Source organism: Heliconius melpomene, chromosome 12, assembly GCF_056956725.1.
Source record: "Heliconius melpomene rosina isolate 202511_hmr_F chromosome 12, ASM5695672v1, whole genome shotgun sequence".
NCBI classification, from domain to species: Eukaryota; Metazoa; Arthropoda; class Insecta; order Lepidoptera; family Nymphalidae; genus Heliconius; species Heliconius melpomene.
In genome coordinates this window covers 13132565-13147211 of record NC_140400.1, presented here as the reverse complement: position 1 = coordinate 13147211, position 14647 = coordinate 13132565, and the positions used below count along the sequence as shown (strand labels likewise).

Here is a 14647-nt window from a genome sequence, read left to right as displayed (position 1 = left end):
TTTAAAATACCAATGTTGTCAACTTTTAGAATATTTAGGTAACCAATATTTTAAATATTATTGCTGGTAACTGTATGTGTACTGAATATTAATAGAGCAGTGTACATTATATAATTGGAATTAAAGTTGTTTAAAAATACCTGATACGTATGTATTACTCTCGTGCCGATATCGTCAAAGTGAGTCATCGCGGACTCTCCCTTCACTTCACCTCCATAGAACACTTGCTCTGGCCGAGCAGCGCTGCGATACAATGATTAATATCTTTTAAAAATTACGTTTCAATTTTATATAATTATGTTATTATACATTTATGTTTTTTATTATCATGTTAGTTTATTATGATAATTGACGTAACTTCCCTTGGCCTTATACAACATATTTCTAGGCCATATGATTAAAATCTATACTTTGATAAATTGTTTAAGATAAATATACTTTTTAAATAACATATAAAACTATTAACATTGATGAAAAAAATATTTTTTCTAAAAATATTATTTCTAACCTTCTGTTAAAACATTCCGTTCTCCACGTTGAGTGGCGGAACTCAACGCCGCGCTTTGTCTCATTCCCTCAAAAGGGAAATAAACCCACAATCGCCGTGTTTACAGCCACACGCTGTGCCGATGTAGTTTAAAAAAAAAATTCTTACCCTTTAATCAAGAGTTCAGCATTCTTAATTACCAATGCCGTTACTTTAACAGGTTTTTTTGGTCGAATCTCTTTAGAAGTAGAATTAGCCCAAACACTAAATACTACAGATGCCTCGTTATCTTCCAAAGCTCTAGCATCAAATCTCATTGTGATGGCGGGAGTACCTTCAGGCTGCCTTTTGTACGGATTTTCAAGTAAACAAGATACTGTGGTTTTGTTTACGCTGGTGCAGATCATATGCTTGCCCTAAAAAAGAAATAAATTATACTCAATCCGGGTTTTTAAAAAGAGAGCAATAGGCTCAATTAAATATTCTAAAAAAGCTAATAATTGTGTATCTTACATATAGAATAAATTATCTACAAGGCTGTGGCTTCTCCACAAAAATAAATATCACTATTTTGTGTTTCATGCTGTATTCCGCATATTGCAGGGTAGGCAGAGGAAACCTAGTTTCCGCCGAATTTTCGAAGCAATGCGTGTTGAGTGTCGGAACACAACCCCGCGCTTTGCTTTGCTATCAGAGCGAAGAAATGTAAATATTAATAATAATTCATTTCTCCTAGTGGGAATCGAACCCAGAACCACCGCGTTTACACGCTTGTGCCACTGCGCCACGACGGCCTCTAAGTAGATACCTACTTAGAGGCTTATACTTTTCAAATTAAATGAAAATACTAACAGTTATATTAGCCGCTATATAATGTAAGCTTTTGTGATGTTGCACGAACAATTGAGCTTCGTAAGCGGATTCACCGTAATTATCCACTGTTATTGAAAGTTTGACTTCTTCTTCTTGTCCCAAAGTCAATGTGTACGTTTCGCTATCTTCACCTGTAAAAGTTTATTTGAGAAAATTTCAATAATTTGAAATGTCGATATAATCGAAATGTGAAGACTGCAACAAATTAAGTTATATAATTTCGGTTTTTCGTATTAAACAGCTACTAAAATAGCTAATTAAAAAGAAAGCGACATTGTTAGAGCTTTAAATATCTGGCACATTAAGGCATATTATTAAAATATATTTTTATTAAAATTGAGCAATCAACTTTCGAGAACTTTCTTTAGAAACGTCTTTGAATGAAATATTTTTATACAAATGAATTAATAATCGATATTATTCAATAAAACATCAATACAACACTCATATATTATAAAATTATATATATATTTTTTAGCATTTTTTTAAACCCCCCACTGAAACGGATTTTTTATAATTAATTTAATTATTATATATTTAACAGTTAAATAATAAAATATGTAATGCAAACTCACTTTTTGGCAGCTCCAGAACTGGTTTTACCACCAAATCACTAACACACACACCGTCAAGACCACAGTCGTTTAAGAAGTTTGCACTGAAAGATGTCCTGGCTGTGGCGTTCAACACCGGATAGTCGTCTATCAGTGGTAAGTCACCTTGTGTTGAATATTGCGGTTGTACTTGAACTATTTTGTATGTCACTTGGAACTGTAAAAATCAAAATCGCAATTATATACGAGTATTCGTACTATCAAAATTTTTACCAACTTAAAGTATCTGGTAAATCTACTAAATATAAAATATATACCAACCCTGATAGGCGTCTGTATGTCTCTGGTGTTATTTTTCAAATAAACAACATGTTCTCTACAATCTTCTACATCTTTATCTAAATTAATAGTTTTGTTAACGATGTTGGACTTATCCGTATCGAAGAACACTCTAGAGTACTTTCTTCCTCCAGGAAACGTTTCAGCTTCAATAATATAATTTAATTCGTGGCTGTTGCTCTGTGCAGACCTTACAAGTGATTTAATGATACAGCATGCTTGGAAATGAAAGCAGGTGTAATTCGAATTAGGGTCCTTTGTGCAGCCTTGTATCGTAGGATCAATGTTGATAATCGTATTCGATGGTCGGATTGACGTTTTTATATCGATAATTGGTTTTGTTCGAATAAGTGCTACGCTACTCTGTAATAGAAGAATATGTAATATTTAATTATAGTAAAAAAAAATTAGAAATTTAATAATAAAATAATAATAAAACCTATAAATAAAAATATATTATGAAATAGAATTATAGAAAATTGCACTAACATTTTCATATGCACCAACTAATAAATCTGGATAGCCATTAGAGTCGAGATCTATACCACCAGACAGGGAATACCCGAACGTCCGCATCACATTTGGCAGAGATTCCGCTTTTATAATTTGATCTGGTTTACTTTTCAACCCATTACTTCTGTCACCCATGTGAATATAAACTACGCCGTTGCCTTCATACGGGCTTCCTATAGCGATATCCTCACAGCCGTCTTTATTTAAATCTCCGGTATTTGCAATAGCAATACCAAATTGTGATTCCGGCTTCCCAGTAAGTTTTACATTATATTGTTGGGGTAAACTACGTTTCTTATTTAGATACAAGTAAACTGCGCCACCAGCGTCGCGGGAAAAAAAAAAAGGCGCTCCCACGAGAAGATCCGGCAGACTGGAAAAGTAAAAATAATTGCTAGTTAGTAAATATCAAGAGTTAGAGATAGATTCATTTAATATTAATTTTATAAATTACACGAATTTTAATGTATATTTTATATGAATGAATTGAAGGTTTAGTGAAAATATTTTTAATTTCTTTTATATGATTAAGTGTAACAAATAATAAGAACGACAAAATAATATAAAATCGTATAAAAATTAAAATAGTGTTTCTTAGAAATAAATTTACTACTTTTTAAATTTTGCACGTACTTTGGAAATATGACGTAATTTTTATAATTATTAATAGATTTTGATGGATGTGTATATTATTCAGATAAAATATTTTTTTTATTTACCCATCTCCATTAACATCAGCGGAAGCGATTTCGTATCCAAAACTAGAACCAAATTGTTCTCCGTTAAGAATAAGTGTGAAATTAAGAATATTAACATCCACACTGGTCCAATCCGCAATAATCCTTTTGCTAAACATAACAACCTGACCAGTTCCATGAGCCCTTGGAGCACCTGCTGCATATGAAGGTTCAGCTCCGAAAAAACTGGCTCCAGTCACTGACATACCTGAAAAGTAGAAAACCCTATTATGAGAAATGTTTTCAATGGTAGTTTTTTTTTATTTCAGTCTTCTTACACACCTACTTTGCTAATGAAGTGACAACTATTCACGCAATGATAAAAGCCGTGATAAATGTAATAAAATGTTATGTTGATTCAAGGAATTTCCAGTCTTTATATAAAGCTAAAACTAAATACTAAATATCATGCCACTATTAAAATATTTCACAGAAATCCTGGCAAATTACTTTTTAATTTATAAAAGGAAAATGTTGACGGCAAAAATCCTGTTTTAATTTTTATTTATTTAAATCTTTCACTGCTCACCGAGATAACTGTATTTTTCAACTGGACTAGTTCCGTCCTCAACTGGGGCCATATTTACACCATGGTCCCTTTCTAAGAGATCATCATTGGTATCTTGTGTAAATATTGTTCCTCTCCACGTGTAAGGTCCAGGACTGCCTAAAACTAAAGTATCATCTTCTAGTAATGAACTACTAGTACCAACTTGACAAAATCCAAATTCCTCATGTTCCCTGAAATTATCATAATAAACATAATTATCAAGCAATCCCAAACATATTATAATAGCAAAAATTTTACGGGTTTATTAAAATCTTCACGCTGTATCCCGCATATACCAGGGAAGTTAATGTAACGTGAACATTATGCGAATTTTCGAGATATTCTTTTTGAGGACGAAGAAATGAATATATTAAGCTACTCGTTCGACAGTTCGTATCCACAATCATCGCGTTTACAGTATACGGTTGGGTCACTGCCTCCAACGGTACGACGGCCTCCAAAATAATTATAAGTTTCCCATTAATAATATAAAATTACAATTTCTGATAATAAAATACAAATCACACCTTTGCACGGATCGACCTCGACATGGCTCCCACATATCAATCAACTGCAAATCGTTGCTGAGTGTGTAACACAGTCCTTGGCCAAATTGTAGCTCTCCAGATTTTCGAATATATCTGCAAAATATAAGAATAGGAACATATTAAGAATCTAAATAATATTTATGTCTTAAAAAATGAATTGAAAATGGAGGATGGAATATTCTCTATTATCAAATAAAAATTTACCTATGAGCGCAAACAACCGCCTTCCTTCCAACTCCTTGACTTCTGACTGAAACTCCAAGCCACTGACCATCCTTGATCTCGTCAGGCTGCGGCCCCATCAGACTTAAAGCGTCAATGCCTAAATATAGTTAGTTCTTATTAATACATTATCGTGCATTTAATACGACTGCGAGTATAAACAAGCAGAGGAGTATATACCATGATAGTTTCATAGCTATTTCATTCAATGTTTTTCGTAACGCCATTAGTAATCACTTATTTTCATAGATAGGTACAGATATAGCAGCAAAATATATAAAAAAGCATTTAAATATAATAAAATTTTTGACAAAAAAAAATATTAGAAAATACTCCAAAAGATCAAAATTAGCTTAAAATATTTCTTTAGAGCAATTTATTGTCATAACTTACTTAATATACAGGGTGAGTCATATTGAACTTTCCGGTTTTGGAAGGACGTTGCACGAAGAAGGGAAGGAGTAGAAGGGTGGGGATGGTGTCATTAGACGCGCCATGACATGCAGTTTTAGTGTGAGCAATGGCTTGGTCGGGACAACATCGTGCGTTCGTAGTTGAAGAGTTTATTAAAAATGGCGGCTCCGTGATCACAACACAGCGTGCGTTCCGTTTACATTTTGCTATTGGTCGACGTGATCCCATTCCCACTGGACCAACAATCAGAAATTGGGTATCAAATTTTAGAGCAACATCATCAGCATTAAAAACAAGACCACAAGGCCGAATTAGGACGTCAACGTCAGCGGAAAACGTGGATAGAGTGCGGGCTTCAATTCAACAATCCCCTCGGCGTTCTGTTCGGAAACATGCCGCTTCACTAGGATTATCTTTCAGTAGTGTCCGCAGAATACTGCATAGAGACCTTAAATTTCACCCATACAAGATTCAGGTAGTGCAAGAATTAACAGTTAGAGACTTAGACACACGAACAAATTTATGCCGCGACATTCAGCAGATCCCCCGCACTGCTGTTTTGATCTTCAGTGATGAGGCACATTTTCACCTCGCCGGAACTGTCAACAAACAGAATTTTCGATACTGGGCTGAGAATAACCCACGAAACCTACACGAACGACCACTTCACAGCCCTCGAGTGACAGTGTGGTGCGCTATTGCAGAGTTTGGTGTGTGGGGTCCCTATTTTTTTGAAGAAGATGGTCAAGTCGTCACAGTTACCTCTGCTCGGTATTGCGACATGCTTGAAACTTTTCTGAAACCGAAATTGGAAGAATTAACGCAGAATCATGACAACGATAACATCTGGTTCCAACAAGATGGTGCTACAGCCCATACATCCAGGCGTTCAATGGAAATCCTGCGACAAATGTTTCCCGGTCATCTCATTTCTTTGCGAGGTGACGTTGGGTGGCCGCCGAGATCACCTGATTTAACCCCCTGCGATTTCTTTCTCTGGGGTTACCTGAAGGAAAAGGTGTACACGCATCGTCCCCGAACCATCGATGAACTGAAGGCTGCAATCACGGAAGAAATCAATGCTATTCCGCTGAATATGACTCGACGAGTAATGGACAACTTCCGGGAAAGGCTTCAGCAGTGTGTGGTCAATGGAGGTAGACATTTACAGGATATCATTTTTAAAACCAACTAAATTAAAACTGCATGTTATGTGCTTTCAAACAATAAAATAATTTTTACTGCATGTCGCTTTGTTTTTAATACACACCTTATTGAAATCGGAAAGTTCAATATGACTCACCCTGTATTATGTATATAAGACCAAAAGCAGAATAACCAGCAAATACATTTTACTATACAGTAAAACGTATTCGCTTTATAAAATACGTGAAAGAAACCCAAAGATCAAACCAAGTCGTGGATCGTTGGCAAATGCGAAGCATTGCAGCCAGGCGTGTGTGATGCAAGATAAGAATATCTGATAACAATAGAGCAAACAGAAAACCTTGCAAAAAACAAAAATTTCACATCGCAATTTGGGTGTATAATACACTGATGATTGGAAACACTAGCACTCATTGTAGATCAAACATAAATCATGCAATTATAAACAAAGATTCAAAAGTAATCTCTAAATATTCGAAATTGGCAGCAATATTCTTCAACCTGCAAAGAGCTGTGAATTAAGTTGGCGTATCTAGAGATATTTTCTGGGGGTTGTTTATTTCAAATTTCTGGGGTAGACACGGATCATCCCCTCCTCCTCTCCCCTCCCTTCCCCCCTCTTTCCTACCCCCAATGGTTGCGAGGTAAACATATTTTCCTTAACGTGTGTTTATATTGTGTGGTCTCAGTGGTTAATATCGTTATCGACTACTCAATGTTAATTTTGAGCTTGTTTATAATTAAATTAATCGATGATTGTTTCGTTAATTCACCAGAAGACACCAATTTTGTTTATTTTAAGTAAAGATGACTAGCTAACTGTTAATCTACGTACGAATGTTCAGTTTTAAATATTAGCGTTATTTGTGCTAAATGTTTATTATTTTGTTAAATCTTTCTATAAGAACTGTTACTATATGCTAATTTTTTATAGTATATAAGAGATCGCCTAAAATTTAATACATTTTCATACTTTGTGCAGTTACTGTATTAATTGATTTAATTACTTTTTACCAATCACCACTATTTTTTTGGGTACAGTAAGATAAAATATAAAAAGCACATTTCCTACCGGAAATTTTCTATCTACAAATATCTACATTTCAAGCCTTTAAATTATTTATAATAAGTACTCTTGTTGGCAAATAATGTTAAAGTTAAAATTAACTAAACTGGGCGTGGAACTGATTTACGTCATTTCGACTCAAATACTCACAAGGAATATTTCCGTTGAAATTTATAACAAAATAACATATTTACATGTTATAAGTAACTAATGCTTCTAATCTCTATCGTATTAGGTAAGTGCTAGTTTAAGCTTATGAGTATGTGCTCTAGCAAGCGATTAGTGCTATTTATTATTTTGAAATAAAATTTATTTTCATAATCAATAGATAATGAGGCGTGACTGTAAACGCGAGAGGTTGTGGGTTCGATTCCCACTCGAGGAAATTAAATAATGAATATTTCCATTTTCTCCGCTATTTTGTCTTCAGAATTGAAAAAACGGCGGAAAATTGAGAACGGACTGTCTTAGCACTAGGTTACCTCTGCCTACTCTCCCTGCTGTGCGTGGGATATTATTTCATAGATTTAACTGATATTTCATTGATTATGTAAATAAATTTAATTTTTATTGTATTATATTACATGATTTAATTAATATAATAACATACAGTTAGTACATGCGTTACAGCGTTCTCGACGGCATAGCTGGAACTTAGCATACTATTGATTAGTTAATTAGAATTAAAATATAACAGCGATTAGTCAAAGAGGTTATAGTTAAATGTATAAAAGGAAGTTGAGACCACAGCTCACTTACTCGTGTTTAACTTGCGGTACTTCGCTGTTTGGGGCACCACCGACAAAAGACAACAATTTAGTTAAAAAATAAAAATGTATTGTCTATATGTACAAATTAACTTTGCCAGCATTTTTTTTTAAATATTTTTTTATATAAAAAAAAGACAAAAAAAAAACAAAAATATTGGTGATTAAATTTGCTGTGTAGAAACGACGATATTATATCATCTACATACATATATCTAAAACTATTTCTGTGTAATCTACTTTAATATACCTACGTGAAACAACTACTTCTATAAGACATTCAAAAATTCTTAGTATAATATAAAATTGTGAAATAATCATATAACTAATTCACACCCACCATATAAAATGGACACTATCAGTGGCATTTAACTTTTTATAACTAATTTTAGATAGATACAATGTCCATAAGTAGTAAAATAAAAAAAAACGATACTAAAATATGCGGAGTCATAAAGCTTTTAATAAAAGATAGTTTTATGCATTTATTTCTTTTTCTATCTGACAATCTTTTTATATTAGTTTCCTATGCTTATTTTTCTTCGTTCTCACCGTTCCATTTTCCTTTTCTTTATTATTCAGGCTGATTGATACGGAAAAGACTTAAGATAAAAGTTAAGGTTTGATTAAATAATAATAATTTATATAAATAAAATAATAATTATTATATATAGGTTTACAAATTCTTAAGTTTTTTAAATCTATGTAGAACATGACTAAAATAATTTGTATGATTGCTTGATAATAATTTTTAACTCCATATATATAATTCCATAATAATTTTTGACGCAAAAAGGGGGGTGTTATAAGTTTAATCTGTGTATCTGTCTGTGTGTGGCACTGTAGCTCCTGAACTTATGAACGGATTTAAGTGTGTTTTTTATCGAAAGCCTTGTTCATCGCGGTTGTTCTTAGGTATTTTTGAGGAAAATCGGATAAGTAGTTTAAGAGCTATAATTACTTTGCTAACATGAGGTAGGTAATTTTGGTCGGGGGTTTTTAAATTTTGCTAGTATAAATAATAATTAAACATATATGAGAACTATGATTGGATTATACGACGAGTTCTGAACATTATATTACTACGGAAAGGGACAATCTTACTTCGTTTTCCATCGGTAACTATCTGCTCACAGTCTGAGGGAGATGACGTTAAACTGCATTTCCACAGCGCTCCGGACTTCGTCGTGTTCGGCTGCAGGTTCTGTCCTAAAGGTGCACCTACTAGTAACCTGTAATAAGAAATAAAATATTATTATTATATATTAGAATAGATATCGTAGATAATGTTACATAATAATATCATAGTAATTATTTTTATTTGTTATTATTTGACTAATAATTGTCTACTATATAATAGTCTTTTGACAATTTCATTCAATTTATACTTAAATTTATTTATACTTCGCCCTATATCATGCACCTAGTAGGGAAGGTAGAGAGAACCTGGAAACTTAATGCTTAAGACACTTCCGATCCTCATTTTTCGCCGAATTCTGAAAGCATTGCGTGTTGACAAGCGGAACTGAACGCCGCACTCGCGTTTTAAGCAGCATACTTTTACTCCTGCGCCATGACGGCCTGTGACGACGGTATAACGTTAATGTGTTAATTGTATACGAATGTACCAATAATGAGAAATATTGTTGTATAAGCTTGAGGGTCTGTCATTACTTCATTATGGAGGTGAAATAGTACCTTTACAGTGGAACCCTTACTATTTTAAATTATAATGGTACCTAAATACAAATATGTATGTATGCTGATCTAAGATAAGATGGGAACGCCCGGCGGCGGCGTGCCGATTTCCAGTAGTTATTTGTACGTTAATTAGTATGACGCTTTAATGAGAATAAGGGCGCGGGTCATTATTATAATAATTATCTCTCTGTCGCTTATTAAGTATTTGATTATAAAAATTAAGTAACCTAAGAGTATCTTAATTATTTAATATAAAAACAAACAACATTATCTTTGAAATAAGATAATATAAATTAATAACAATAATAAAGATATTTGAAATTTCTGTGTTTCTTAATAGATTTATATAAATAGATGAGTAGATAATGAAAAGAAAATGTGTTTTTACTAGTTAAATACTTTTATTTGTTGTTATTTAATTAATTTAATTGCATAATTTAAAATGCACTTAGTTTTCCTGTTAGAAATGTACTAGGTAGAAGCCGGTTGTGGTGCAAGGGCATAAGGGTGTGACTGTAACCGCGACTGGTTATTGGTTCGATTCCCACTCGAGAAAATGAAATATTTAATATTCTCTGGTGTCGAGGTAAAGTGTGGTGGCGTATCTAAACACTAGTCTCCCTCTGCCTATGCTCATACATATGGGATATAGCATGAAAGAAAAGCTTTTCCATACTCTATTAATATTAACAAAAAATTTCATTCTCCAGCTTTATTTTCAATTGTCATAAGCATAACTCCTTATCCTATAGAAAATATAATACACAAAAGGCATTTAGTACCCGATATTCTCAGACCATAAAAATATAATTTCATTAAAAATAAATTTACCAATAATTGAAAACCCCATATACAACACCAACACGATTGTGTACCAATTCACAAAACGCACGTTAAATTTTATATTATACGTATCTTATTTATCATTATCGTGCGGGCATTGTTCGTAATCTCTGTGTTCCGTACGTCTCGGTAACTTAATAGACACCCACGCGACAAGTTCGACGTACTTTTTGTAAAGGGAGAGAAAACATGGAGGTATAATTAAGCTTTCATTGTTTCGCTGGATTGCTACACCACCTTATCTAAATAGTTTGTTAAAAGCTAAACAAAAAGAGTATTCGAACTTTTAGCTTAAATGTTGAAGCCAGTAAAACCTGCTGGTTGTGGTGTCGATCCTCACTCGAGAAGATGAACTTCGCTCTGGCGGCGTGAGTTCTGCCACTCAACTCGCAATGCCTCCAGAATTTGGCAGAAAGTGAGGAACGGAGTATTACACTATGTTCCCTCTGCCTACTCTGCTGTTTGCGGGATTCAGCGTGAAGCTGATTTTAATTCTTACTTTAAGTGCTTAGGTTGACTTTTAACTTTTGAAACCGCAAATTCAATCACTCAATAGTGACTAATTTAAAATACGAAGGGTTCGTTTAGAGAATTGATTCGTCGCCCACGTGGCCGCAATCGATCTTGCCCTCATTGGGGTAACACGAAATGCGCCTACGCCTATGTATGGTATTTATAAACACTATTGTATTATAAAAGAATTGCAATTGCATATACATTAAGTATAGAATGTTAATTAATTATTTCATAATTTCTAATATTGAGAATAAGAGAATTAGTAGAATTAGTAGGCAGAGGGAACCTAGTGTTAAGAAACTCTGTTCCCCACTTTCCGCCGAATTCAGGAGAATTTGCGTATTTAACGGCGGAAGCGGACTCCAGGAAATATTTATTTCCTGGAGTCCGCTTGGGGAGTGGGGATCAAACACACAACCAGTCGTTTACAGTCACACTTTGTGCGCCAGGTGTCACGACTGGCCTCAGATTTTAATAATGAGAATAATCTAAAGTTATTTTTAACTATTACCTTAGACAAATATTAGCTTAAATCTATTTAAAAAAAAATACGTAATTAAATATATATAAATGCCATTCAGAGGAAACTCTATAGCTCCATTAAATGATAAAATTCAAACATCGTCAACATGGCGCTCCTATTTGTAGAGTGGAGTATCCTTGGCGAGCCCCACCCCGCGAACCACTATAAATCCCCATCTACACCATCAATCCTTGACATCGGTTGATAGCAATGCCATATTGTACTACCATTTAGATAACTTTTAAAATTAAAATAAAGTAATACTAAACGTAGATTGATATTGTTTGATTATTTGTTATTTATTTTTAGTTACCTAAAAATATTGGAACTTTGTTCATAGAAATCAAAAGAACTAGTAATTTAGTAATAAAAAACACTAATTCCTAAATGATCATATTAAAGTTTCCTTTAAGTGAAAGCTCCAAGACTAAACTAAAATACATAGAAAAGTATACTTTAAAATATTCTTATCTAAATCAAAGCATATTTATAAAGAAGTGTGCAATAAAAAAGTAATCTATTGAAAGGCGATAAAATTAGGCAATTGAAAAGATCAAAGAGCGTCCACGGCGGCCTAAAGATGATATTGTGATAGGAACAAATACCAACACGAACGAAACGTGCGTACGCAGTGTTACGTGCTGAACGCACCCACGCGGAAATTTTATATGAGTATTGTATTATAATGGTATTTTTGATAGTACTGGTTTCGACTGCAAATTACATTTTTTTTCCACTGAAATACGGCGGGAAGTGAGAATATGTTAAAAATACATAAAATAATAATTAGTTTAAATATTTCATTATAAGAATAATCATAACAGGAACGACTCGTATGACACAGAAGGCACATTTATTTTCCGAACAAAGAGAAATTTAAAATTTATTTTAATTTACAATATCTCGTTATTATTTTAACGAGACATTGTAAATTAAAATAAATTTAAAATTGTACAAGTATCCGAAATTACATGAAACTGCCATGTAATTGTTTTCATAATTGCTCGATCCACGTACCTGGGGGTACTTTAGTAAATATTGTTGTTAGCCAAGTGGTGGCTGCGACGTCGTCGGTGGTCCGCAAACACTACCAGAGCCATCGTCGGATCTTTATTGCCTATCCTCAAATAAGGAGAATCATTGTGCACTCGGAATCAACAATCATAAAATTATTTTATAAAATTTGTAACTAAAAATGTATATGTTATAAATATTATAATAGAACAAGAAGTTGGTATAATTATAATATCTAATACGGGTAAAATAATTTTCATTTAAACTGCAAATAATAATAAAAAAAGCAAAATCTAAATGAAAATTTCATTAAATAAAGCAATTACGTACGCAAAGAGAATGCGAGTCATTCGTAATATGTTCATATGACATATGACATTATGCTAAAGCAATTAAACGACAACTTTAATAACTGTGTTTAAAAATTATTATTATATATTCAACATTTAAAGAGTGATCAGGGGGACATGTGGCAGGTATTTTTATGAGACATAGAATTATCTATATTTATTATTTTTTCGAGTTTTGTTAGACAAAATATGGTATTTGGTTCCTATTCCCACAGCCCCAAAGTAAAAGTAAGTAGCAAGTAAAAAGCTGAGACCAGAACTACATACTGTCGGCTTAATGATGAGAAACAGAATAATTTATTAGAGAAAAATGAGAAAATTAATGACAAAACAAATTTAATCTTAAATAATATATTGACATAAAATGAAACTGCATTGACAAGCAAATATGAAATAAGTAGCGCAACCCAAAGCCTTTCTAATCATAAACCGTCGCTTTCTCCACTCAAACGACCCTTCGACCATGAAACTTCTCAATTAAGTGTGACCATAATTACTAAAGCCGCACGAGTCAAGTCGTGAGTGATGGGTATTCCTGTCACCGACCATTTTGAATAGAAGAGGTTACAAGATTATTTGTTTAAATAAAAATAACTTTAATATAACAATACAAAAGGCTTTGGCTGTAGGCTACACGTTCACTCACAATATATCTTATTTGACGTTCCAATTTATTACAAATGCCAATTTGATTGAGTAGCACCAACTAACTTAAATATATTTTTACTAAAGAATTCTCTATTGCATATGTATTTTGTCATATTTCATAATAAAAAAATAATATATTTTTTAACAAAAAAAAACCGACTTTGACCGGGTCCTTCCTATAATCAGAACTTAACCAAACTCTCATAAAACTACCCTTAAAGTGTATCCTTTCCTATAAAAAAATAATAATCGAAATCGGTTAGCATGATATTGAGTTATTCGTCCATTTGTCGTGCACATACTTAACGTCGGAATCATCAAAATCGGTTCACCCAGTCAAAAGTTCTGAGGTAACAAACAAAAGAAATACAGACGAAATGATAACCTCCTCCTTTTACATAAGTCGGTTAAAAAGATAGCTAAATTAGATAAACGCTAAGTGTCGCAGTAGGAAAAGTAACCACACATGGAAATCGAATCGTGTACCGAATTCCTTTAAGGTAGCGTTAAGTGCGAGATGAAGTTTTATCGTTCACAACAATCTCTAATTAGCGAATGGGGGAGAGCCGCGCTCGTGACTTGCTCGTGTACAGTTGTTAGTCATCACAGCATGCTACTATGTACCTAACCGATTTAATTTTATTTCTTGTTGAGCTAAACATGTTTTTTATAAGCCACCAGTATTTTTTTATATGTGTACTCCGTTCCTCACTTTCCGCCCAATTTTGAAGACATTGTTAGTCGAGTGTAGAGAGCCGCTGCGACACGAAGGACTCTATTCATTATTTACATACTTACATAAGATAAGATATACT

At 33.3% G+C, this 14647-nt stretch overlaps 1 protein-coding gene across 2 annotated transcripts in view; it reads right to left on the bottom strand.

Moving 5' to 3' along the window:
- Positions 1-14647, bottom strand: part of mew (multiple edematous wings) — a 54077-nt gene that overhangs the window by 2699 nt on the left and 36731 nt on the right. Inside the window, exons 2-13 of one of the 2 annotated variants that reach the window (XM_085194660.1) lie at positions 9342-9469; positions 8230-8253; positions 4806-4923; positions 4581-4694; positions 4033-4244; positions 3486-3711; positions 2743-3139; positions 2236-2616; positions 1936-2131; positions 1340-1491; positions 656-903; positions 141-243 (exon numbers count right to left, since the gene is read on the bottom strand). In XM_085194660.1, coding sequence (XP_085050786.1) covers positions 141-243; positions 656-903; positions 1340-1491; positions 1936-2131; positions 2236-2616; positions 2743-3139; positions 3486-3711; positions 4033-4244; positions 4581-4694; positions 4806-4923; positions 8230-8253; positions 9342-9469 — 2299 coding nt within the window. The remainder of the gene's footprint in view (positions 1-140; positions 244-655; positions 904-1339; positions 1492-1935; positions 2132-2235; positions 2617-2742; positions 3140-3485; positions 3712-4032; positions 4245-4580; positions 4695-4805; positions 4924-8229; positions 8254-9341; positions 9470-14647) is intronic. The other variant, XM_085194661.1, reaches the window with a different exon arrangement.